This window comes from Leucoraja erinacea, chromosome 2 (assembly GCF_028641065.1).
Source record: "Leucoraja erinacea ecotype New England chromosome 2, Leri_hhj_1, whole genome shotgun sequence".
Lineage (NCBI taxonomy): Eukaryota > Metazoa > Chordata > Chondrichthyes > Rajiformes > Rajidae > Leucoraja > Leucoraja erinaceus.
The window spans coordinates 135,015,808-135,039,611 of NC_073378.1; the positions used below are offsets into that span (position 1 = coordinate 135,015,808).

Genomic DNA, 23,804 nt, shown 5'->3' on the forward strand with positions numbered 1-23,804 from the left:
GAACTGTGTTTTGTTGGTGGTGACTCTCGGATGAACACAAGGCTGCAGCTCACAGGTGTGGACCCCATGATCAACCAGCCCACCGACAATAGCCTGCGATAGTCGTGGTCAGTGCACACAGGGTGGGATATCTGAATGGTGGCCGATTGGGAAAAGGGGAGATGCAACGAGACCTGGTGTCATTGAAAGTAGGCATGCAGGTGCAGCAGGCAGTGAAGAAGGCGAATGGTATGTTAACATTCATAGCAAAAGTATTTGAGTATAGGAGCAGGGAGGTTCTACTGCAGTTGTACAGGGTCTTGGTGAGACCACACCTGGAGTATTGCATTCAGTTTTGGTCTCCTAATCTGAGGAAAGACATGCTTGCCATGGAGGGAGTGCAGAGAAGGTTCACCAGACTATTTCCTGGGATTGCAGGACTTTCATATGAAGAAAGACTGGATAGACTCGGCTGGTACTCGCTAGAATTTAGAAGATTGAGGGGGGATCTTATAGAAACTAACAAAATTCTTAAAGGGTTGGACAGGCTAGGTACAGGAAGATTGTTCCCGATGTTGGGGAAGTCCAGAACAAGGGGTCACAGTTTAATGATAAGGGGGAAATCTTTTAGGACTGAGATGAGAAAAACATTTTTCACACAGAGAATGGTGAATCTCTGGAATTCTCTGCCACAGAAGGTAGTTGAGGCCAGTTCATTGGCTATATTTAAGAGGGAGTTAGATGTGGCCCTTGTGGCTAAAGGGATCAGGGGATGTGGAGAGAAGGCAGGTTCAGGATACTGAGTTGGATGATCAGCCATGATCATATTGAATGGTGGTGCAGGCTCGAAGGGACTCCTGCACCTATTGTCTATGTTTCTATAACCAGTCTGTATGTGCTTTGAGACACAGCCTTGGCCTCTGTAAATTGTCCCTAGTGTGGAGGGAGTGGATGTGAAAGTGGGATAACATAGAACTGATGTGTTTCTCCACTTAGTTCAGAGATATGGCATGGATACAGGCCCTTCGGCCCACCGTGTCCATGCCAACCCGTTCACACTAGTTCTATGTTATCCCACTTTCTCATCAACTCCTTACACACTAGGGGGCAATTTACAGAGGGCCAATTAACCTACAAACCCACATGAAAACCGGAGCACCCGGAGAGAAGCGCACGCAGTCACAGGAAGACGTGCAAACTCCATTGAGACAGCACCCAAAGTTGGGATCTTTTTTGGGTTTCTGGTACTGTGTGACAGTGGCTCTACCCACTATGCCCTAGTTTTAAAAATAGTTGCCCAAATGACTCAGAGCTTGCTCTCTCATTCAATAAGATCATGTCTCAGCTACGACATAGCTGTCCTTCCCCCTCATCCCTTAACTCAGTGTCCAAAGTTATCCGTCCTCAGACTTGTCCTTGCCCCATGAACACATGCTTCCCTATGGTATAGAGATGGGTAAAGACACAGACCTTCTGCTGCCCATTGTGCTGCATTGGTCTATGTTCCTACATTGGAAGCTTGCTCTGTAGCTCCTACAATGGCTTGATGCCAGAAGCTGTATCGTTGCCAACTAACACATCGGTTCCAAGGCAAATCAACTTCAGAAAGAACACAATGTACAAGACAGAACTGCAGATGCTAATGACAAGTAATGACAAGATGCTACATTCTCAATCCCTCAACCACAAGTCATCTTGTTCTCACCCAACACACAGCTGACAACAACCTGCTTCTTTTATCATCGTTACTTTTTTACATATCTATCACTCAATTGTTCGATAGCTCTCGTTTCACTTTCCCTTGACTCCGAGTCTGAAGGGCCTCGACCCGAAACGTCACCTATTCCTTCTCTCCAGAGAATGGCGAGTTACTCCAGCTGTCTCTTCAGAAAGACAAGAGCCCAGCAGTGCAACACACTGAAGGTGAATATCAGCAGGGGTGTAGAAATAAGGAGGCAACAATGCTTGCTTCAGTTAGCTGGGTATTAGTGTGGAGGGAAGGAACAACAGCAAAGCCACCAGCCTGGTTTGTTTAAGAAAACCTATATACATTTATTAAATACTTAAAAAATTACAAGATTAGAATCATGGCTGAGACAGTTTCACCACAAGCTGAAACTAGGTTTAGATCAGTCTGAAGAAGGGTCTCGACCTGAAACATCACCCATTCCTTCTCCCCAGAGATACTGATGTCCCGCTGAGTTACTCCAGCTTTGTGTCTAACTAGGAAACGTACTTAATGCCCAAGGAATCTCAACTCACACCTAGGGTTTTAATTCCCAGCCAAATGCTATAAGGTGTGTGAAGCCGTGTGGCGAGGTGCATTAGAACCAACATTGATCAGTTATGCAGAAGTCTCTAAAAATACAAAATCCATACATTGACAGCTCCGCTAAGTCTGTTACACAGAGCCAGGTCCAATAAGCTGGGTCCCATAGACTAATGAATTGGTTCTTGCAATTAATGAGAAAATAGGACTTCACAATACATTAGACAATGCAGACATGGAGGCATTGAAAAGGACAAACAGCATTCTTGATGTAGAGACCAGGGACTGTGGATGCTGGTTTACACAGAGTGCTGGAAGAACTCAGCGGGTCAGGCAGCATCTCTGGAGAACATGGGATAAGCAACTTTCCGGGTCGGGTCTGAAGAAGGGTCCCGACCCGAAACGTCACCTGTCCTTGTTCGCCAGGGATGCTGCCTGACCCGCTGAGTTACTCCAGCAATGTGTCCTTTTAGCATTCTGGATACAATCAATGTGTCAAATCTGACCGGCCAAAAGTGTAATTAAAATAGTCACTCAAATGAACATACAAATTGGGCTGATGATCCACCTTCACCATCATCCCAGCAGCAATTTCAGGAAAGTTGCTCCACCATTTCCATCAGGTAAGCTCAGTTCTGCCGTTGGAATCTGATGGCTTTGGCTTTACTGCGCTCGGTTGCAGAGGAACAGGGGTCTGTGAATGATGCAATCCGGGCACCAGGTAACACAGTTATTCCACTCATCGCACAGCTTCCAAGCATGAGATGGAGATTCAGCAGCTGGAGGTGGTGCAGTGGTTCGGGTGGAGGCGTATTTACCTGCACGCCAGAGTCTGCTCCGAGCCGTGGACTCTGCAGAATTCCCTTCCGGAAGCAGCTTTGTTCCGGCACTGCTGGCCAGTCCTGGTAATGCCGCAGCAGGGCAGCCTCCGGGACAGGGAGCTGGCAGGAGAGGCAACGGTTAAGTGTGCAACCAATCCTTACACGCCCATTCCATTTGCTTCCCACGACAGCTTGTCCCACTACCCACCTCTGGCAGAAGTGGTCATATCAAACCTGCTCCTCCCCAAAAGGTATAGTTAGTGATAACTCCCAAAACTCTACCGACGGGCAAACTAATAGTCCATAGAAGAATGCAGCATTGCCTATCTAAAAGCTTCTGAATCGCTACCATCGTACCTGCATCTACCTCCACCCTCGGCAGCACGCTCCAGGCACCCACCGCATCGCACTCCGTGCAAAAACCATGCCCCGCACATCTCCTTAACGCTTTGCCCCCCTCACCTTAAAGCTATTAAAACCTGCCGCCATCTTAGGGTCATGGAGTCACACTGCGAGGAAACAGGCCCTTCAGCCGAACTTGCCCACACCACCCAACATGTCCCAGCTACACCAGTCCCACTTGCCCCACACCACCCAACATGTCCCAGCTACACCAGTCCCACTTGCCCACTTGCCCACACCACCCAACATGTCCCAGCTACACCAGTCCCACACCACCCAACATGTCCCAGCTACACCAGTCCCACTTGCCCACACCACCCAACATGTCCCAGCTACACCAGTCCCACTTGCCTGTGCTTGGTCCATATCCCTCCAAACCTGTCCTATCCATGTACCTGTCTAACAGTTGGGATAGTCCTAGCCTCAACTACCTCCTCTGGCAGCTTGTTCCATACATCCACCACCCTCTGTGTGAAAACGTTACCTCTCAGATTCCTATTAAATCTTTTCTCCTTCACCTTGACCCTATGTCCTCTGGTCCTCAATTCACCTACTCTGGGCAAGAGACTCTGTGCATCTACACTATCTATTCCTCTCATGATTTTAAGATCAATATAAGATCACCCCTCATCCTCCTGCGCTCCAAGGAATAGAGACTCAGCCTACTCAACCTCTCACTATAGCTCAGACCCTCTAGTCCCAGAAACATCCTCGTAAATCTTCTCTTCCAGCTTGACAACATCTTTCCTATAACACGGTGCCCAGAACTGAACACAATACTCTAAATGCGGTCTCACCAACGTCTTATACAACTGCAACATGACCTCCTATACCCAATACTCTGACTGATGAAGGCCAATGTGCCAAAAGCCTTTTTGATCACCTTATCTACCTGCGACTCCACCTTCAAGGAACCATGCACCTATACTCCTAGATCCCTCTGATCTACAACACTCCCCAGAGGTCTACCATTCACTGTGTAGGTCCTGCCCTTGTTAGACGTCCCAAAATGCAACACCTCACATTTCTCTGTATTAAATTCCATCAACCATTCCTCAGCCCACCTGGCCAATCGATCCAGATCCTGCTGCAATCTTTCACAACCATCTTCACTATCTGCAAAACCACCCACTTTTGTATCATCAGCAAACTTGCTAATCTTGCCCTGTATGTTCTCATCCAAATCATTGATGTAAATGACAAACAGTAACGGACCCAGCACTGAACCCTGAGGCACACCACTAGTCACAGGCCTCCAGTCCGAGAATCAACCTTCCACCATCACCCTCTGCTTCCTTCCATGGAGCCAATTTTCTATCCATTCAGCCATCTCTCCTTGGATCCCATGTGATCTAACCTTCCAGAGCAGCCTACCATGTGGAACCTTGTCGAATGCTTTGCTGAAGTCCATGTACACAACATCTACAGCTCTGCCCTCATCAACCTCCTTCCTCTGACAAATCTGACTATCCCTTATCATCCCGTCCATACAAATGCACGCATACCCTATCCCTCAGAATACCCTCTATTAACTTTCCAACTACAGAGATTAAGCTCACCAGCCTATAGTTCCCAGCATTTTCCCTGCGGCTCTTCGTGAATAGAACCACAACATTTGCCACCCTCCAGTCTTCCGGCACCTCTCCTGTATTTAAGGACGACTTGTAAATTTCAACCAGGGCTCCCGCAATTTCCTCTCTAGTTTCCCACAGTGTCCTCAGATATATCTGCTTAGGCCCTGGAGATTTATCTACCTTCATATACGACAGTACCTTCAGTACCTCGTCGATGGTAGTACTGACTGCACTCAAGACACTTCCATTGACTGCCCCAAGTTCCTCCGTCCTCCTCGGTAAATACAGAGGAGAAATACTCATCGAGGATCTTGCCCATCTCCTATGGCTCCACACAGAGGTGACTGCTTTGATTCCTGATCTTATTTCCTTTTGTTTCCATCTTCATCACCCGCCATGCCACACTGTGAAGGCCCAGACACTCACCCAGTGCTGCCAGCAGAATCGTGAAGAACAAAGGTCTCAGCTTCAAACACGCTGGTATGATGTTGGAGGCGATGGTTTTCTCCCACAGTCTGAAAGCAAACATTAAAGAGGATTCAGAGCGGGGTGTGTACACAGTCATGGCTAGACACACACACACACACACATACACATACACAATTGGCGCGCTCTTGAACTTGTACAGGTGTACAGTAGAGAGCGTAGGGACTGCTTGCATCACGACCTGGTTTGGCAACTCTAATGCCCAGGAACAAAGGAGATTACAAAAACTCCTGAAGAAAACGTCTGAAGAAGGATCTCGACCCAAATCGTCACCCATTCCTCTCCACAGATGCGGCCTGACCCGCTGAGTTACTCTAGTTTTTTGCGTCTATCTTCGATTTAAACCAGCATCTGCAGTTCCTTCCTACACTGATTACAAAAACGCTGCCCAGTCCATCACGGGTACTCACCTCCCCACCATCGAAGGGATCTACAGGAGGCTCTGCCTCAATAAGGCAGCCAGCATCATCAGAGACTCACACCACCCTGACCATGCTCTCATTCCACCGTTGCCATCAGGACAAAGGTACAGGAGCCTGAAAACTGTTACATCTAGGTTCAGGAAGAGTTTCTTCCCTACAACCAGCAGGATATTAAACACTACAAATAAGCTCTGAACTACATTTTTGACGGGGTGGGGTGGGGTGGGGTGGGGGGCAGTGATGTCGGCTTGGCAGTAGATAGTGGTGATAGCCAATGGGTGTAGTAACGGGGCATGACCCAGCGAGCGAGCACACACGTCCAGCTTCACCTCCTACACAATCTCTTCGCCTCAGCCACCTCTGTGCTGCACCTCAGGGCTTCCATAGTGCCTCTACCTCTAGTCTCTGTGTTTGGGCTTGGGGAGGGGGAGGGGGAGGAAATGCCCCCGTATCTCTGCCAGAACATGCTTTTGCTGCCGTCTCCCTCAAACCCAACCCCTCCCCCTCCACACACTGCTACCTCACCCCCTCTGAGGTGGTGGACAAGCTGGGTTTGATAGGACATCCAACACCACAGTGAAGAGGGAGAACAGAGTGTGGTTTTAGTCCAGTCCAGTGCAGGCCAGCCTGTCCCTGTGAGCTGGGGAGGGGGGGAGATACATAGTCAGTGACCCATCCCACTCTGGTCATTGGACTTTGCCCCCTCTGCCTGTTATCAGAGGCTCCACCTGAGATACAGAGGGGTGCACAAGCCCAGCCTATGCTGGAGGAGATGAGACCAGAGGCTGGAACCCATGGAGGTGGTGGCTGGTTGGACAATATCCACCGGCAGAAGCTTGCTGCTTGATTAGCAAGTTGATTTTTAGTGAGGTACTAATTTTGTACAGCAATTGTATTATTAAAAAGGTTGTTGCTATCAAACCACTGCCTGAACTGTGTTTTGTTGGTGGTGACTCTCAGATGGACACAAGGCTGCAGCTCACAGGTGTGGACTCCATGATCAACCAGCCCACCGACAATAGCCTGCGATAGTCGTGGTCAGTGCACACAGGGTGGGATATCTGAATGGTGGCCGATTAGGAAAAGGGGAGATGCAACGAGACCTGGGTGTCATTGAAAGTAGGCACGCAGGTGCAGCAGGCAGTGAAGAAGGCGAATGGTATGTTAGCATTCATAGCAAAAGCATTTGAGTATAGGAGCAGGGAGGTTCTACTGCAGTTGTACAGGGTCTTGGTGAGACCACACCTGGAGTATTGAGTACAGTTTTGGTCTCCCAATCTGAGGAAAGACATTGTTGCCATAGAGGGAGCACAGAGAAGGTTCACCAGACTATTTCCTGGGATGGCAGGACTTTCATATGAAGAAAGACTGGATAGACTCGTCTGGTACTCGCTAGAATTTAGAAGATTGAGGGGGGATCTTATAGAAACTAACAACATTCTTAAAGGGTTGGACGGGCTAGGTGCAGGAAGATTGTTCCCGATGTTGGGGAAGTCCAGAACAAGGGGTCACAGTTTAAGGATAAGGGGGAAGTCTTTTAGGACCGAGAAGAGAAAAAAAAATTTCACACAGAGAGTGGTGAATCTCTGGAATTCTCTACCACAGAAGGTAGTTGAGGCCAGTTCATTGGCTATATTTAAGAGGGAGTTAGATGTGGCCCTTGTGGCTAAAGGGATCAGGGGATGTGGAGAGAAGGCAGGTACAGGATACTGAGTTGGATGATCAGCCATGATCATATTGAATGGCGGTGCAGGCTCGAAGGGACTCCTGCACCTATTGTCTATGTTTCTATAACCAGTCTGTATGTGCTTTGAGACATAGCCTTGGCCTCTCTAAATTGTCCCTAGTGTGGAGGGAGTGGATGTGAAAGTGGGATAACATAGAACTGATGTGTTTCTCCACTTAGTTCAGAGATACGGCATGGATACAGGCCCTTCGGCCCACCGTGTCCATGCCAACCCGTTCACACTAGTTCTATGTTATCCCACTTTCTCATCAACTCCTTACACACTAGGGGGCAATTTACAGAGGGCCAATTAAGCTACAAACCCACACGTCTTTGGGATGTGGGAGGAAACCGGAGCACCCGGGGAGAACGCACGCAGTCGCAGGAAGACGTGCAAACTCCATTGAGACAGCACCCAAAGTTGGGATCATATTTGGGTTTCTGGTACTGTGTGACAGTGGCTCTACCCACTATGCCCTAGTTTCAAAAATAGTTGCCCAAATGACTCCGAGCTTGCTCTCTCATTCAATAAGATCATGTCTCAGCTACGACATAGCTGTCCTTCCCCCTCATCCCTTAACTCAGTGTCCAAAGTTATCCGTCCTCAGACTTGTCCTTGCCCCATGAACACATGCTTCCCTATGGTATAGAGATGGGTAAAGACACAGACCTTCTGCTGCCCATTGTGCTGCATTGGTCTATGTTCCTACATTGGAAGCTTGCTCTGTAGCTCCTACAATGGCTTGATGCCAGAAGCTGTATCGTTGCCAACTAACACATCGGTTCCAAGGCAAATCAACTTCAGAAAGAACACAATGTACAAGACAGAACTGCAGATGCTAATGACAAGTAATGATAAGATGCTACATTCTCAATCCCTCAACCACAAGTCATCTTGTTCTCACCCAACACACAGCTGACAACAACCTGCTTCTTTTATCATCGTTACTTTTTTACATATCTATCACTCAATTGTTCGATAGCTCTCGTTTCCCTTTCCCTTGACTCCGAGTCTGAAGGGTTTCGACCCGAAACGTCACCTGATCCTTCTCTCCAGAGAATGCCGAGTTACTCCAGCTGTCTCTTCAGAAAGACAGAGCCCAGCAGTGCAACACACTGAAGGTGAATATCAGCAGGGGTGTAGAAATGAGGAGGCAACAATGCTTGCTTCAGTTAGCTGGGTAATAGTGTGGAGGGAAGGAACAACAGCAAAGCCACCAGCCTGGTTTGTTTAAGAAAATCTATATACATTTATTAAATACTTAAAAAATTACAAAATTAGAATCATGGCTGAGACAGTTTCACCACAAGCCGAAACTAGGTTTAGATCAGTCTGAAGAAGGGTCTCGACCTGAAACATCACCCATTCCTTCTCCCCAGAGATACTGCCTGTCCCGCTGAGTTACTCCAGCTTTGTTCGCAAAGGAATACCATTCAAATCAAAGAATATTATATCAGATAAGGAAGGGAGATACCTTATAGTCACAGGATAGATTTATGCTACGCCAATCACCTTGGTAAACATATACGCGCCCAATTTTGATAATCCTCAATTTTTTAATAAAATTCTGAATAAAATCGCAGAATCTAACTACCAAAATGTTATAATTAGAGGAGACTTCAACTGTGCTTTTGATCCGTATTTAGATAAATCGACGCAAAAACAAAGAGGTAATATGAAATCTAAAACTAGTGAACTCTTAAATACTTATATAAAAAACACAAATAAAGCAGACGTTTGGAGGATCGCGAACCCGACTGGAAGGGAATACCCGTTTTATTCAATGGTGCATAAAACATACTCACGTTTAGACTATTTCCTAGTGGATTCAAAACTAATCCCTTAACCCTAAATACCACACCAATACGATTTCAGATCATTCCCCGTTATCTTTCGTTTTAAAACTGGAAGGAATCTCTACGAACAAATCGTTCTGGAGGTTTAACTCGCAAATTTTGAAAGACCCACAAGGGAGTATATATCTAAAAAAACAAATGGATCTATTTTTTGAGATAAATGATACACCAGATATTTCGCCTACTTTATTATGGGAATCCTTCAAAGCATTTATTAGAGGAGTCATTATCTCGTATCAAGCTTTTCAAAACAAAAAGAATAAAAATGAACAAAGACAATTAGAAGAACAAATCAGACAACTAGATATAGATTGTGTTTAAGAAGGAACTGCAGATGCTGGAGAATCAAAGGCACACAAAAAAGCTGGAGAAACTCAGCGGGTGCAGCAGCATCTATGGAGCGAAGGAAATAGGCAACGTTTCGGGCCGAAACCCTTCTTCAGACTGATCGGGGGCGGGGGCAGGCGGGGACAAGAAAGGAAAAAGGAGGAGGAGCCCGAAGGCTGGGGGATGGGAGGAGACAGCAGGGGGACTGAGGAAGGGGAGGAGACAGCAAGGACTAACAAAATTGGGAGAATTCGATGTTCATGCCCCCAGGATGCAGACTCCCCAAACGGAATATGAGGTGCTGTTCCTCCAATTTCCGGTGCTGCTCGCTGTGGCCATGGAGGAGACCCAGGACAGAGAGGTCAGAGACGGAGTGGGAGGGGGAGTTGAAGTGCTGAGCCACCGAATCCATACATTGACAGCTCCGCTAAGTCTGTTACACAGAGCCAGGTCCAATAAGCTGGGTCCCATAGACTAATGAATTGGTTCTTGCAATTAATGAGAAAATAGGACTTCACAATACATTAGACAATGCAGACATGGAGGCATTGAAAAGGACAAACAGCATTCTTGATGTAGAGACAAGGGACTGTGGATGCTGGTTTACACAGAGTGCTGGAAGAACTCAGCGGGTCAGGCAGCATCTGTGGAGAACATGGATAGGTGATCTGTGGAGAACATGGATAGGTGAGATTTCGGGTCGGGTCTGAAGAAGGGTCCTGACCCGAAACGTCACCTGTCCTTGTTCGCCAGGGATGCTGCCTGACCCGCTGAGTTACTCCAGTTTTTTGTGTCTATCTGCGAATTAAACCAGCATCTTCAGTTCCTTCCTACACAGATTACAAAAACACTGCCAGGTCCATCACGGGTACTGACCTCCCCACCATCGAAGGGATCTACAAGAGGCTCTGCCTCAATAAGGCAGCCAGCATCATCAGAGATACACACCACCCTGACCACACTCTTGTATTTATACATATACATTTATATACACACACAAATACATATATACACATATATACACACACACACACACACATATATATACACACATATACACACACACATATAGCAGTATGCTCCACCTATTGTACTTGAGTTTGGTGTGATTGAATAGCATGCTTTAAAAGCTCTGCACTGTAGCTCGCTACAAATGACAATAATAAACCAGAACTGATACTAGAGTCCTTTGAAAAACCAAAACACTAGATTGTGCTCTATACATAAAATGGTGAACTGCAGTACTTGGCCTGAAGTTACCCCAGCACTCTAGGTTAATTGTAAACCCATGTCCTAGGAGATGTGTGTGGTAGCTATGCATGATCAATTTTTTTTTTTTTTTCTAGAGGTACAGCACAGAAATAGGCCCTTCGGCCCACCAAGTCCGCACTGACCATTGATCCCCGCACATTAACACTACCCTACACACACTAGGGACAATTTATAATCTACACATACACCAAGCCAATTCACCTACAAGACAGCACCCGTAGTCAGGATGGAGCCCGGGTCACTGACGCTGTGAGGCAGCAACTCTACCGCTGCACCACCGTGCCGCTCCAAAAACATTTGTCATTATTTTAAGCTGAAAAGAGATTAAGAACGTACGTTTTTCTCAGCAGCTTCCCATTGAGCACAGTTGGGCAATGGCGGTGGATTTTGCAGAGGTAAGAGGGCCATTAGAGGTGCAGGAACTTTGAAGGAATACGCCACTGGATTTGTGGTGGGCTGCACGGTCTCAACAGGAGCTGGTGTTAGCGGGCTACCTCTGATAAAACACGCGCTTTCCAAAGCATTGTTTCCTGCAATAGAAAGGACAGTCAGTTTCAACCACATTCCCTGGTGTTTTAAGGGACTGCATAAATCCAAGACAAGCGTATCATTGTCCAAAGCATTGTTTCCCACACTGCTAAATAGGGACAGTATGGACAGGGTCTCGGTTTCATCCATTCCTTTCTCTCCATAGATTGCCCCTGCTGAGTTACTCCAGCGTTATGTGTCTTAAGGGGGGACTGCCCAGTGGCCAAATCCAAGAGGCAAGGACCTGTATCATCAGGTCAATGCACAGAAGTGGGACAATTACACTTGAGGGGCAGTGAGGTCAAACGTCCTCTGTGGTGCTGGGGGTGGTAAGCCATTTAGAACGGAGATGGCCAGTTAAGTAACAGGGGAAGCATTGAGGAACGGAAGACGGCAACTGGGAAACACTTTTTCTCACAGAGAGTGGTAAGTCTGTGGAATTCTCTGCCTCAGAGGAGTATTGTGTGCAGTTTTGGTCCCCTAATTTGAGGAAGAACATTGCTGCTATTGTGGAGGCAGGTTCTCTGGATGCTTTCAAGAGAGCTGGGCTTGAGCTAGATAGGGCTCTTAAAAATAGTGGAGTAAGGGGACATATGGGCAGGAAGGCATGTTGGGGGATCCAAGGGGTACTGAAGGGGGATGATCAGAACCATGAAATTTCTCATTGAATGACTGTGGAATTCTCTGGCTCGAAGAGGCCGAATGGCTCTACTCCTGCAGGCCTATTGTCTATTGTTTCACAGTTCAATATATTGCAACAACCTTCCACCCACACCCCTCTTCCCCATAGCCCCACCTGAATGCGCACCCCTTCCTCCCACCCCACCCCCCCCCCTCTCCCCCTGCCCCCCCACTCAAACTCCTTCCTTGGGCTTCACATTTCATGCCTCTTCTCTCCTGATCTCACACCTTGGTCTTTTTATCTCTGGCCTGTGTTCGACCAAGTGCCAATCAAAAACCTGCCTCGCCTGCATCCACCTATCACTTGTAAATACAAGGAACCGCAGAAGCTGGTTCACAAAACAAGACAAAGTGCTGGAGTAAGTCGGCTGGAGAACATGGATAGGTGACAATTTTGAGTCCGGACGTCACCTATTCATTTGAAGAAGGGTCCCTACCCGAATCGTCACTCTCCATGTTCTCCACAGACACTGCCCGAGTGGCTGGCTTACTGTGTCCACCCAACACTCGTCAGGCTTGATCCTGCCCATGCTTCTCCCCCAGCTGCAACCACAGTCAGTCTGGTCCCGACCCGAAACATCGCCCATCCACGCTCTCCACAGATGCTGCCTGACCTGCCGAGTTACTCCAGCACTCCGTGTCTTCATTTTGCAAACCAGCACCTGCAGTTCCGTGCGGCGACCCCTTGCCTTGCAAGCTGTCGTGATCCATGTTCTCACCTTCCTCTCCCCATTCAGAATATGCACACTTTCTGTGGCGGGTGGAAGGGAGGAGAAGACAAAGCCATATCTTTATTAAAATTCACAAACAGTCCATTCAGTTGTAAAAATTATCAACACAAGAAGATTGTTCCCGATGTTGGGGAAGTCCAGGACAAGGGGTCACAGCTTAAGGATAAGGGGGAAATCCTTTAAAACCGAGATGAGGAGAACTTTTTTCACACAGAGAGTGGTGAATCTCTGGAACTCTCTGCCACAGAGGGTAGTTGAGGCCAGTTCATTGGCTATATTTAAGAGGGAGTTCGATGTGGCCCTTGTGGCTAAGGGGATCAGGGGGTATGGAGAGATGGCAGGTACGGGATACTGAGTTGGATGATCAGCCATGATCATATTGAATGGCGGTGCAGGCTCGAAGGGCCGAATGGCCTACTCCTGCACCTAATTTCTATGTTTCTGTTTCTAAATACTAACTAGGCTTTATAACTTGACAAGTTATAGGAGCAGAATTAGGCCCACCGTGTCCACTCCACCAGTCAATCTCGCCGATCTATCTTTCCCTCTCAACCCCATTCTCTTACGATCACAGTTTTAGGCCATTCACCCCATTGGGTCAGTATAGCTTTTTAGTTTAGTTTTAGAGATACCGAGCTTAGACCCACCGAAACCAGTGATCCCCGCACATTAACACTATCCCACGCACACTAGGCACTACCAAGCAAATTAACCTACAAGCCTGTATGGAAGTCCTTGGAGTAAACCGAAAGAACGTTCTGGCCACTGGGCTGATGGGGGGGGGGGGGGGGGTAAACCGAAGATCTCGGAGAAAACCCACGCGGTCAAAGGGAGAACTTATAAACTCCGTACAGACAGCACCCGTAGTCAGGATGGAACCCGGGTCTCTGGCGCCAAAAAGTGCTGTAAGGCAGCAACTGTACCGCTGCACCACCGTGACTGCCCTCAGACTGGGTAGAAAGCAGGAGCACGAGTGCATGCCTGCTCTCCCAGTTCCAATGGAGGTCTCAATAAAAGGTGGTGGGCATGTGGAACGAGCTGCCAAAGGAGGTAGTTGATACAGGTACTAAACAGTATTTGAAAGGCATGTGGACATGTTTGTTCTAGGAAAGGTTTAGAGGGAATGTTTAAGAAGGAACTGCAGATGCTGGAAAATCGAAGGTAGACAAAAATGCTGGAGAAACTCAGCGGGTGAGGCAGGATCTATGGAGTGAAAGAAATAAGCCACGTTTCGGGTCGAGACCCTTCTTCAGACTGATTGAGTGTGGGGGGGGGGGGGGTGGTAGGCAGGGGAAGAAAGGAAGAGGAGGAGTCAGTGGGCTGAGGGAGAGCTGAGATGGGGAGGAGAAAGCAGGGACTACCTGAAATTGGAGAAGTCAATGTTCAAGTCACTGGGGTGCAAACTGCCCAAGCGGAATATGAGGTGCTGCTCCCCTAATTTACGGTGGGCCTCACTCTGGCCATGGAGGAGGCCCAGGACAGAAAGGTCGGATTCAGAATGGGAGAGGGAGTTGAAGTGCTGAGCCACCGGGAGATCCTCCAACGTGATCCCACCACTTGCCACATCTTCTCGCTGCCTTAGCAGGGCAAAGAAGATCACCAAAGACAGCTCCCATCCTGCGTTTGGACTGTTCGACCTGCTGCCCTCTGGAAGGCGCTATAGGTGCATCAAATCCAGGACAAACAGACTCAGGAATAGCTGCTTCCCGAGAATTATATCTACCATAAATTCAAATCCACACATGCACTGACTACACCGCCCAACAGGACTTCCATCTGTATATATGTATGTAGCGCCGTAGAATTTGTGCACCTATTCCCCCCCCCCATCTCCCTTCTGTTTTGTTTTTCTGTTTCTTGTTTTTTGTGTAAAATTGTATGTATGCACTGAGTACGAGCAGCTTTCAGTTTCACTGTACATGTATAGTGACAATAAATGGCATATCTATATCTATATCTATATCAAGTTGGTTATTGCGAACCGAGCGGAGGTGTTGGGCGAAGCGATGTAGAGCAGCTGACATCTAGAGCAGCGGATGCAGTAGATGAGGTTGGAGGAGGTGCAGGTGAACCTCAGCCACATCTGGAAAGACTGCTTGGGTCCTTGAATGGAGTCAAGGGGGGGGGGGGGGGGGGGAGGTAAAGCGACCAGTAGCATTTCCTGTGGTTGCAAGGGAAAGTGCCCGGAGAGGGTATGGTTCGTGTGGGAAGGGATGAATTGACCAGGGAGTTACGGAGGGAGCGGTCTCTGCGGAAAGCAGACAGGGCAGGAGAAGATGTGGCAAGTGGTGGGATCACATTGGAGGTGGCATAAATGTCGGAGGATTATTGTATGTGACGGCTGGTAGGGTAGAAGGTGAGGACAAGGGGGAGTCTGCCCTTGTTACGAGTGGGGGGGGGGGGGTGGGGAGTGAGAGCAGAGTCACGGAGACCCTGCTGAGAGCCTCATCTATAGTCGAAGAGGGGAACCCCCATTCCCTGAAGAATGAGGAGACCCTGGTTTGGAACACCTCATCCTGGGTGCAGATGCAGCGTAGACAGAGGAATTGGGAGTAGGAGATAGAAGCAGGGTAGGAAGAAGTGTAGTCTAGATGGCCATGGGAGTCAGTGGGTTTGTAGTGGATGTCGGTCAGTAGTCTGTCACCTGCGATGGAGATAGTGAGGTTTAGAGGGATCTGGGCCAAACTGGGCACATGGGACTGGTATAGATGAGGCATGTTAGTCAGCTTTGACGGACCGGGCCAGAGCCAATTTCTATGCCTTGTTCTAGCATCCACACAGCCTGACAATGAGGCTAGGTTATGAAAATGAACCATGTACACACCGTTCAGGGGTGGAGGTGAAGAACCCTGGCCTCTGGGAACGCAGGAGAACAGGAGTCCACACAGATGTCCTCATTCGGCAGCCAAAGCAATTAATCAGCATCCAGTTACCTGAACAAAAACAAGACACAGAGTACTGGAGTATAGAAATACCTACAACAGATAATATTAGAAGAGATTGGGAACAATAATTAGCTATAAAAATTTCAAAAGAGAGCTGGGATAAACACTTAATATATGTGCATAAATGCTCGATCAACGTACGACATACTCTAATCCAATATAAAACATTACACAGACTATATTATTCAAAAACTAAAATAAATAAACTCTTCCCCAATGTCTCACCCATTTGTGATAAATGTCAGGTACAAGAAGCTAACATAGCGCACTCTTTTGTTTTCTGTATAAAAATTCAAAAATTCTGGAACGAAATATTTGAAATCTTTACAAAATTATTTAAAACAAAACTTCTACCCAGAGTAGAATGGATCATTTTTGGAATATCGGAAGGTAACCCAGAATTAAATATGTTTCAAAAGAACTTACTTAATTATGGGCTAATAATCGGAAAAAAGCTTATACTTAAATTTTGGAAAAATGCTCCAATACCAACAAAAAAAATGTGGATTTCAAACATGTTCGAAACATTACACTTGGAAGAGATGAGACTCCTCCTAGCAGGTAAAGCAGATCACTTCCAAAAGACGTGGTCTGCATTTATGGAACTATTACAAGCTAAGGTGCAATAATAAGTTAAAATATAAAGGCTACCAGGACCTGGTAATGGGGGGGGTATAAAATAAATTTTTAATAAAAACACGGTTGGTATATCCTTTTTTGCGGAGTTTTGTGTTACAATAGAGCGACTGATTTTCCTTTTTTCCTTTTTTTCCCTTTTCTTTCTAGGGTCTTATTTATTTTCTTTGCTTCCTTCTCTAATTCCTTCCCTAAGGGGTTCTTTTCTCCCAACACTTTCCTGCACCTTCACGATTCTTGCTTACTTTTCTTACTTCTTTTATTTCTTTCTTTTTTAAAGCTCAAAAAATGAAGTGGTACAACATAATGTAATAAGATATATGCGATGTATTAATGTGATTTACTGTACTGCTAATAAAAAAATTAAAAAAAAAAAAAAAAGAGTGCTGGAGTAACTCAGCGGTTCAGGCAGCATCTCTGGATAACATGGATATGCAAAGTTTTCACGGGGGGGGGGGGGGGGGGAGAGAAATCTTGAAGCGTGCAAGAACAGGACAAAGCCTGGCAAGTTCAAACACTATTTGCATATGAACATAACATTAGATATAATTTGACAAAAAGCTCATTGGGGGAAATAAAAATCAACAGCTAAATTCTGTTGGGAAATGATGAATTGAGAGAAGAAAGGGTAAAATTAGAATTTTTTCTTTTTGCAATCAAAGAGTAAATAGGCCAATATCATAAAGTTACAGAAACAGGCCACATGCTCATACTGACAATTCCAAAAAGATAGTCCATGCAAGTTTTCTATTCGTCTCAAACATGCCAAGAACACGTCAGCTGTTTCTGTCCCAAAGTTGGTGGTGCCAGCACATGTAATATATGCAAACATAATCTAACGTGCAGTTGCCCGAGTGCCAAGTTAATAGATCGTCCTCCCACTAGCTGGCATCGACCAGCATGAGTCAGGTGGGCACCACTGTCCCTCCAGGGCTGTCTGAGCTGGGTGATGCCATCTGCTCATTGCACACGTGGATAGGGAGTGACCAGTGTGGGAGTGACCACAGCCTCTGGACAAGGTGGACATTGACCAACACAAGGAAGCTGTCCAAGCCAGGGGAGCCTCACACCCAAGACTATTTCACCATCTGCACAGTGGCACAGCCTTAGTGTTACTGCCTAACAGCGCCAGGGACCCGGGTTCAATCCATACTACGGGTGCTGTCTGTACGGAGTTTGCACGTTCTCCCCGTGACCACGTGGGATTTCTCCCACACTACAAAGACGTACAGGTTCGGTAGGTTACTTGGCTTTGGTCAAAATGACAAATTCTCCCTGGTGTGTGTAGGATAGCACTGGTGCATGGGCGATCGCTGGTCGGCGTGGACTCTGTAGTCCAAAGGGCCCGTTTCAGAGCTGTATCTCCAAACTAAACTAAAACAACGCACAGATTGCAAACAGCATCCACCAGGAGAGGAACAGAATCTACATTTCAGTTGATAGATCCTACATTAGAACAGGTCCTCTCTCTACAGATGCTGCTCAACCTGCAATATGTTCCAATTTATTATTTTGTGTTAGGGTAGCTGAGTGGCGCAATGGTAGAGCCGCTGCCTCACAGCGTCAGAGACCAGGTTTGATCCCAATGACAGGTGCTGTCTGTGCGGAGTTTGCACGTTCTCTCCGTCACCGCATTGGGTTTGTCCGGGTGCTCCAGTTTCCTCCTACATCCTGAAGGCATGCAAGTTTGTAGAATGGACACAAAATCTGGAGTATCTCAGCGGGTCAGGCGGCACCTCTGGAGAAAGTTCTCAACCCAAAACATCACCTCTTGCTTTTCTCCAGAGATGCTGTCTGAGCCGCTGAGGTCCTCCAGCATTTTGTGTCTATCTTTCAGCTTCTGCAGTTTCTTCTTACACAGATTTATAGGTGAATAGAGCCCCAGTCGCCTCAACGCTGCAGTTGGACTGCTGGACCGCGGGAGAAGAACAAAGGGAAGAGACTTTTGCCTTCCATCACAGTGAGGAGGTGTTGGAGATTCACTCTGATGGGTGTTTGTGTAAATTGTGTTAAGTGTGTGTCTCGTTTTTTTTTGTAATGTTAAGACTGTAGAAAGTTCAGGTGGCGCCATGGGGCGGTAAGGGCGCAGCATTGAGCTCCGTTCCCATTAAATTTGTGAAAAAGCCGTTTTGGAAGACGGGACCGATTTTAAAATACTCACCGGAGCTGTCTGACGTCGCGTAAGTGATGTCATCAGAAATCGGCGCAAAATAACAGAGATTAACGGCAGTTTTTAATGAAAGAGGAATCTTCCTCAGAGACCTGCAAGACCTGCTACACGACTCCATCTTAAAGAACTCGGCAAAACTCTGCAAACAGCAGCAGAAAGCTCAGAAGAAGAAGCTGATTCTCAAAGACTACCCTCTGAAATGGCTTCAATGGAGAAGGAGAGACAGATGGAACAAATGAAACAATCGGTAAGAGCTTCAGTTACCAAAGACATTTCTCAAATGATACTGGATGGGAACATCACACTGGAGAAAAATCTGTCTAAAAAAAATTAAAGATGGTAATGATGAAGTGATTAAGCAATTTGCTACTCTAAAAAAATGTGTTAAAGAAGTTGAGGAGGAGTTAACTTCAGAAATCATGCGGGTTGAAAAAGTCTGCAATGAGAAATTTCATTCCATTCTCAAGACCACTAAAAAGTACGACACGGTTATGGAAGAAATGGATGCTGCAATGAGTGAGATGTCTAAGGAGATAAAGAGTCTGAGAAAGGTGCAAGAAGCTGCTGGGGGGCAACTTGCCAAAATGACTGATAAATGCTTGGATTTGGAAGCGAGATCGAGAAGGCAGAATTTAAGAATTGTTGGAGTAAAGGAAGGGAGGGAGGCTGGAAAAAAACCCTCGAGAGTTTGCTGCCAACTTACTTAAACATGCATTTAAGCTGCCAGAAAACCCGAGAATAGACGTGGCTCACCGGGTCGACGTGCTCCAACAAGACCAGATCTCCCCCCCCCCCCCCCCCCCCCTCCACCCCCAAGACAGATCATAGTGAAATTTCTCGACATCTCTGCACTGGAAGACAATGAAACAGATTCCGTATGGATCGAATCTGACATACGAAGGGGACAATCTTTGTTTCTTTCGTGACTATCCAGCTGAAATTGCCAAAAAAAAAGGGACATGTTCACAAAGACAAGACAGAATTTGAAAGGAATGCCTCACATAAGATATGGAATTATGTATCCTGCTAAAATGAGGATTACTTATAACTCTGTTGAACGTGCCTTCATGGACCCACAAGCGGCATTTAAACATGCACAAGATATCATAAAGGAGAACGACTGATAACCAGGAATTACTCCCTTAGAATATCACAGAGGAGAAGCGGCGAAGATAAGACTCTTTTTAATAAAAGAACCTGCTCTCATTAAGATGGCGGAATTTTCCACGAGGCATTGGCCAGACATGTTATCTCCCTGGAATGTTAATTCGAGGTCGCACGCTATGTTTCACCTTGAGTGAAGGACTTAAAGAAAAACTAAACGAAGTCGGGGAACATGGAAAAATAACACAAATGGACTTGAATATAAAAACTCTTGATTTAAGAAATTATTTTATAATCACATACTAACATAAAATAACTAACTCAACAACACTAACCTGTGCGTAAATGAGGGGGGAGGAGACTCAGACACTTGGAAATTATCCAAGAGTCTGACTGTTTAACACCTTGGAACCTGCTGTTGTCTAAGTTAAAAGTCTGGGACTTAAGTGGGGAATGTAATGTAATAACTGTCGGTGTATAATAACTATAATAATAATAACTTTTATTTATAGAGCACTTTAAAACAACCACAGTTGCAACAAAGTGCTGAACATGACTGATCATGGACAAGAAATTATTACATAACAATACAAATTAAACGAAAGAGTAAAAACAATAAAAATTAAAAACATTAAAAGCATTAAAAACAGGAGCAAAGTCTCAAGCAGTGTCAAAAGCCAAGGAATATAAATGTGTTTTAATACTGGTTTTGAAGATGGACAGTGAGGGGGCCTGTCTGATGTGCAACGGCAGGGTGTTCCAGAGTGCCGGAGCAGCAACAGAGAAGGCTCTATCCCCTCTGAGCTTCCGCTTAGACCTCGGTACCTCCAGGAGCAGCTGATCAGCTGACCTGAGGCACCGGGCAGGAGCGTATGGGTGGAGCAGTTCAGAGAGGTAAGGCGGGGCGAGCCCATTTAGAGATTTAAAAACAAATAAAATAATTTTAAAATGAACTCGAAAGTGCACCGGGAGCCAGTGGAGGGAGGCCAGAATTGGTGTTATGTGCTCCCTCTTTCGAGTTCCAGTTAAAAGGCGAGCAGCAGCATTTTGAACCAACTGGAGACGAGCCAGTGAAGATCGTGCAACTCCAAAGTAGAGTGCGTTACAGTAATCCAGCCTAGATGTAATAAAGGCATGGATTACTGTTTCAAAATGCTGCCGCTCGAGAATGGGCTTCACCTTTGCCAGCTTCCTTAGGTGAAAGAAGCTGGACTTAACCACAGTGCCTATTTGATGATCTAGTTTAAAATCACTGTCCATCCTAAAACCCAGGTTTAAAACTGTTGGCTTCACGTACCGTGCCAGTGGACCCAAGTCAACAAGGGGAGGTTCACGGCAGCCATTGGGGCCATATAAGTATATATGGGCATATAATTAACATATGGTAAATTTTAGTATATATATATATATATAACGCTAGACCACTTGGAGATGTATATAGATATTTAGAACCCAAGTGTTTTTTTTTCTGTTTGGATATATTTTTCAGCCTTAAAACAGCCTTTCTTCCTTTTTACAATATCTGGTCAAGGGGGACGGAGCTGAATGTATAACAACAATGACGGAAGCTCACAAATACTTATCTACCACTGCTAGGTGTTTTTTTTTCTTAAGGTATCTTTCCTTAGATACTTTAACACCATTTAAAAAAAAAAAATATTATTTTTTCATCACCACAAGGTTCATTTTGGAAAGGAGGTGCCAAATAAACTTAACAGTTCAGGATGACCACCCATCACCTAGAGCTCTGAGGTACTTGGTTGCACCATATGACTTAAGGGTATCAAACTGATTCACAATGCAAGACGATAAACAAAAGAAGATTGGAGGAATCACGTTTTGTAGTTGGAATATAAGGGGCGCTATTGAACCAATTAAAAGGGGCAAGATTTTTGCCCAATTAAAATCACTCAATTCTGACATAATTTTCTTGCAGGAAACACACCTGAAACAACAAACACAGATAAGATTGAAGGCAAATTGGATCGGTCAAACATATTACTCTTCATTTACTTCCAAATCTAGAGGCACGGCTATTATTATTATTCGTAAAGGTATACCATTTAAATCAAAGAACATCATATCAGATAAAGAGGGGAGGTACGTTATAGTTACGGGAGAAATTCACTCCACCCCACTTATTATGATAAATATTTATGCTCCTAATTTTGATAACACTTAATTCTTTAATAAAATTCTAGATATCATTTCAGAGTTTAATTATCAAAATGTGATAATAGGGGGGGATTTCAACTGTGTCTTAGATCCATATTTAGACAAATCTGCAAAACAAAAGAGGATTAATATAAAATCTAAAACGAGTGAACTCCTAAATACATATATAAAAAATACAAATATAACAGATGTATGGAGAATTGCTAACCCAGTTGGAAGGGAATACTCATTTTATTCATTGGTACATAAAACGTACTCACAAATGGACTATTTCTTAGTAGACTCGAAATTAATTCTGTATACAAACAACCCTAAATATCATAATAGCATTATTTCTGATCACTCCCCGTTAACTTTTTAAATTAAAATTAGAAGGAATGTTGGATAAAAAAATCGTTCTGGAGGTTCAACCCCCAAATTTTAAACAACCCACAAGGTAGTACATATTTAGAACAACAGATGAAACTCTACTTCGAGACTAACGATACACCAGGTATCTCACCTTCCTTATTATGGGAAACTTTCAAGGCATTTATCAGAGGAGTTATAATTTCATATCAAGCTTTCCAAAATAAAAACATATAACAATTGCAGCTAGAACTAGAAATTAGACAATTAGAGCTAGACAATGCCAAAGACCCAACCATAGACAAACATAATAAGATAACACTACTGAAATTTAAATTAAACAAAATTTTAATCGGCAAGAGTAATAAGATTATTTCAAATTACAAAACTGGAAAACTTTGAATTCGGCGAAAAACCACATAAACTTCTAGCACGTCAGCTGAAAAAACGGGAAAAGGAAAATACAATTACCAAAATTAAATCAGATAAGGGTGAATTATTAACATTACCTAAAGACATTAACAAAAGATTTGCTCAATTTTATCAAAATTTATATACATCTAAATAACATTAAAATCACAAACTTCTTAGAAAATTGTAATCTTCCAAAACTCAATCTGTTGGAACAAGAGGAATTAGAAGCTCAGATTACACTTAAACAGAAGAAACAATAAATTTGCTGAAAAAAAGGTAAAACACCAGGACCAGATGGCTTTAGTAATGAATTCTACAAAAGATTTTACGAGATAACTTCTCCACGCTTACAAAAATTATACACTCATGCTTTTAAAGAAAACACACTACTCCAGAAACATTAGCCGAATCAACTATTACACTTACAACAACAAAAGATAAAGATCTAAAAGAACCAGGCTCATATGGAACTATAGCACTCTTAAATACAGATCAGAAAATACTAGCAAAGACCCTAACGAGAAGACTGAGTAAATACGTTAGTAAACTAATAAACCCGGATCAAACGGGGTTTATACCTAAAAGATACTCATTCAACAATTTAAGATGCTTGTTTAATATAATGTATTCACAAAAAACTGAAGAAGACATCAATTATTTCATTGGATGAAGAAAAAGCATTTGATCAAGTAGAATGGCAATATCTGTATAAAGTATTGCAAAAATTTAACATGGGAGAGAATTTTATCTCATGGGTAAAATTATTATATGACAGGCCGACTGCTAGAACACTGACTAACAATATGTTACCTTCAAAATTTCAATTATCAAGGGGCAATAGACAGGGGTGTGCATTATCGCCCCTGCTATTTGCCCTTGTGATAGAGCCTTTAGCAGAAAATATAAGAAGCCATCCGAATATTCGGGGATATAAACC

General features: G+C 45.0%; 2 protein-coding genes across 10 annotated transcripts in view; one reads left to right on the forward strand and one right to left on the reverse strand.

Moving 5' to 3' along the window:
- The window catches only part of arhgap39 (Rho GTPase activating protein 39), a 621,406-nt gene that overhangs the window by 511,498 nt on the left and 86,104 nt on the right, over positions 1-23,804 (forward strand). The window lies entirely within an intron of this gene.
- Positions 2,016-23,804, reverse strand: part of LOC129705492 (protein brambleberry-like) — a 35,816-nt gene continuing 14,027 nt past the window's right edge. For 4 of the 7 annotated variants that reach the window (XM_055649098.1, XM_055649104.1, XM_055649090.1 and 1 more), the window contains exons 8-13: positions 15,900-16,008; positions 12,959-13,095; positions 11,472-11,665; positions 5,472-5,560; positions 2,701-3,189; positions 2,016-2,568 (exon numbers count right to left, since the gene is read on the reverse strand). In XM_055649098.1, coding sequence (XP_055505073.1) covers positions 3,063-3,189; positions 5,472-5,560; positions 11,472-11,665; positions 12,959-13,095; positions 15,900-16,008 — 656 coding nt within the window. In that variant the 3' untranslated portion in view covers positions 2,016-2,568; positions 2,701-3,062. Of the gene's footprint in view, positions 2,569-2,700; positions 3,190-5,471; positions 5,561-11,471; positions 11,666-12,958; positions 13,096-15,899; positions 16,009-23,804 lie in introns of those variants that run through there. The other 3 variants (XM_055649097.1, XM_055649094.1, XM_055649112.1) reach the window with 3 other exon arrangements.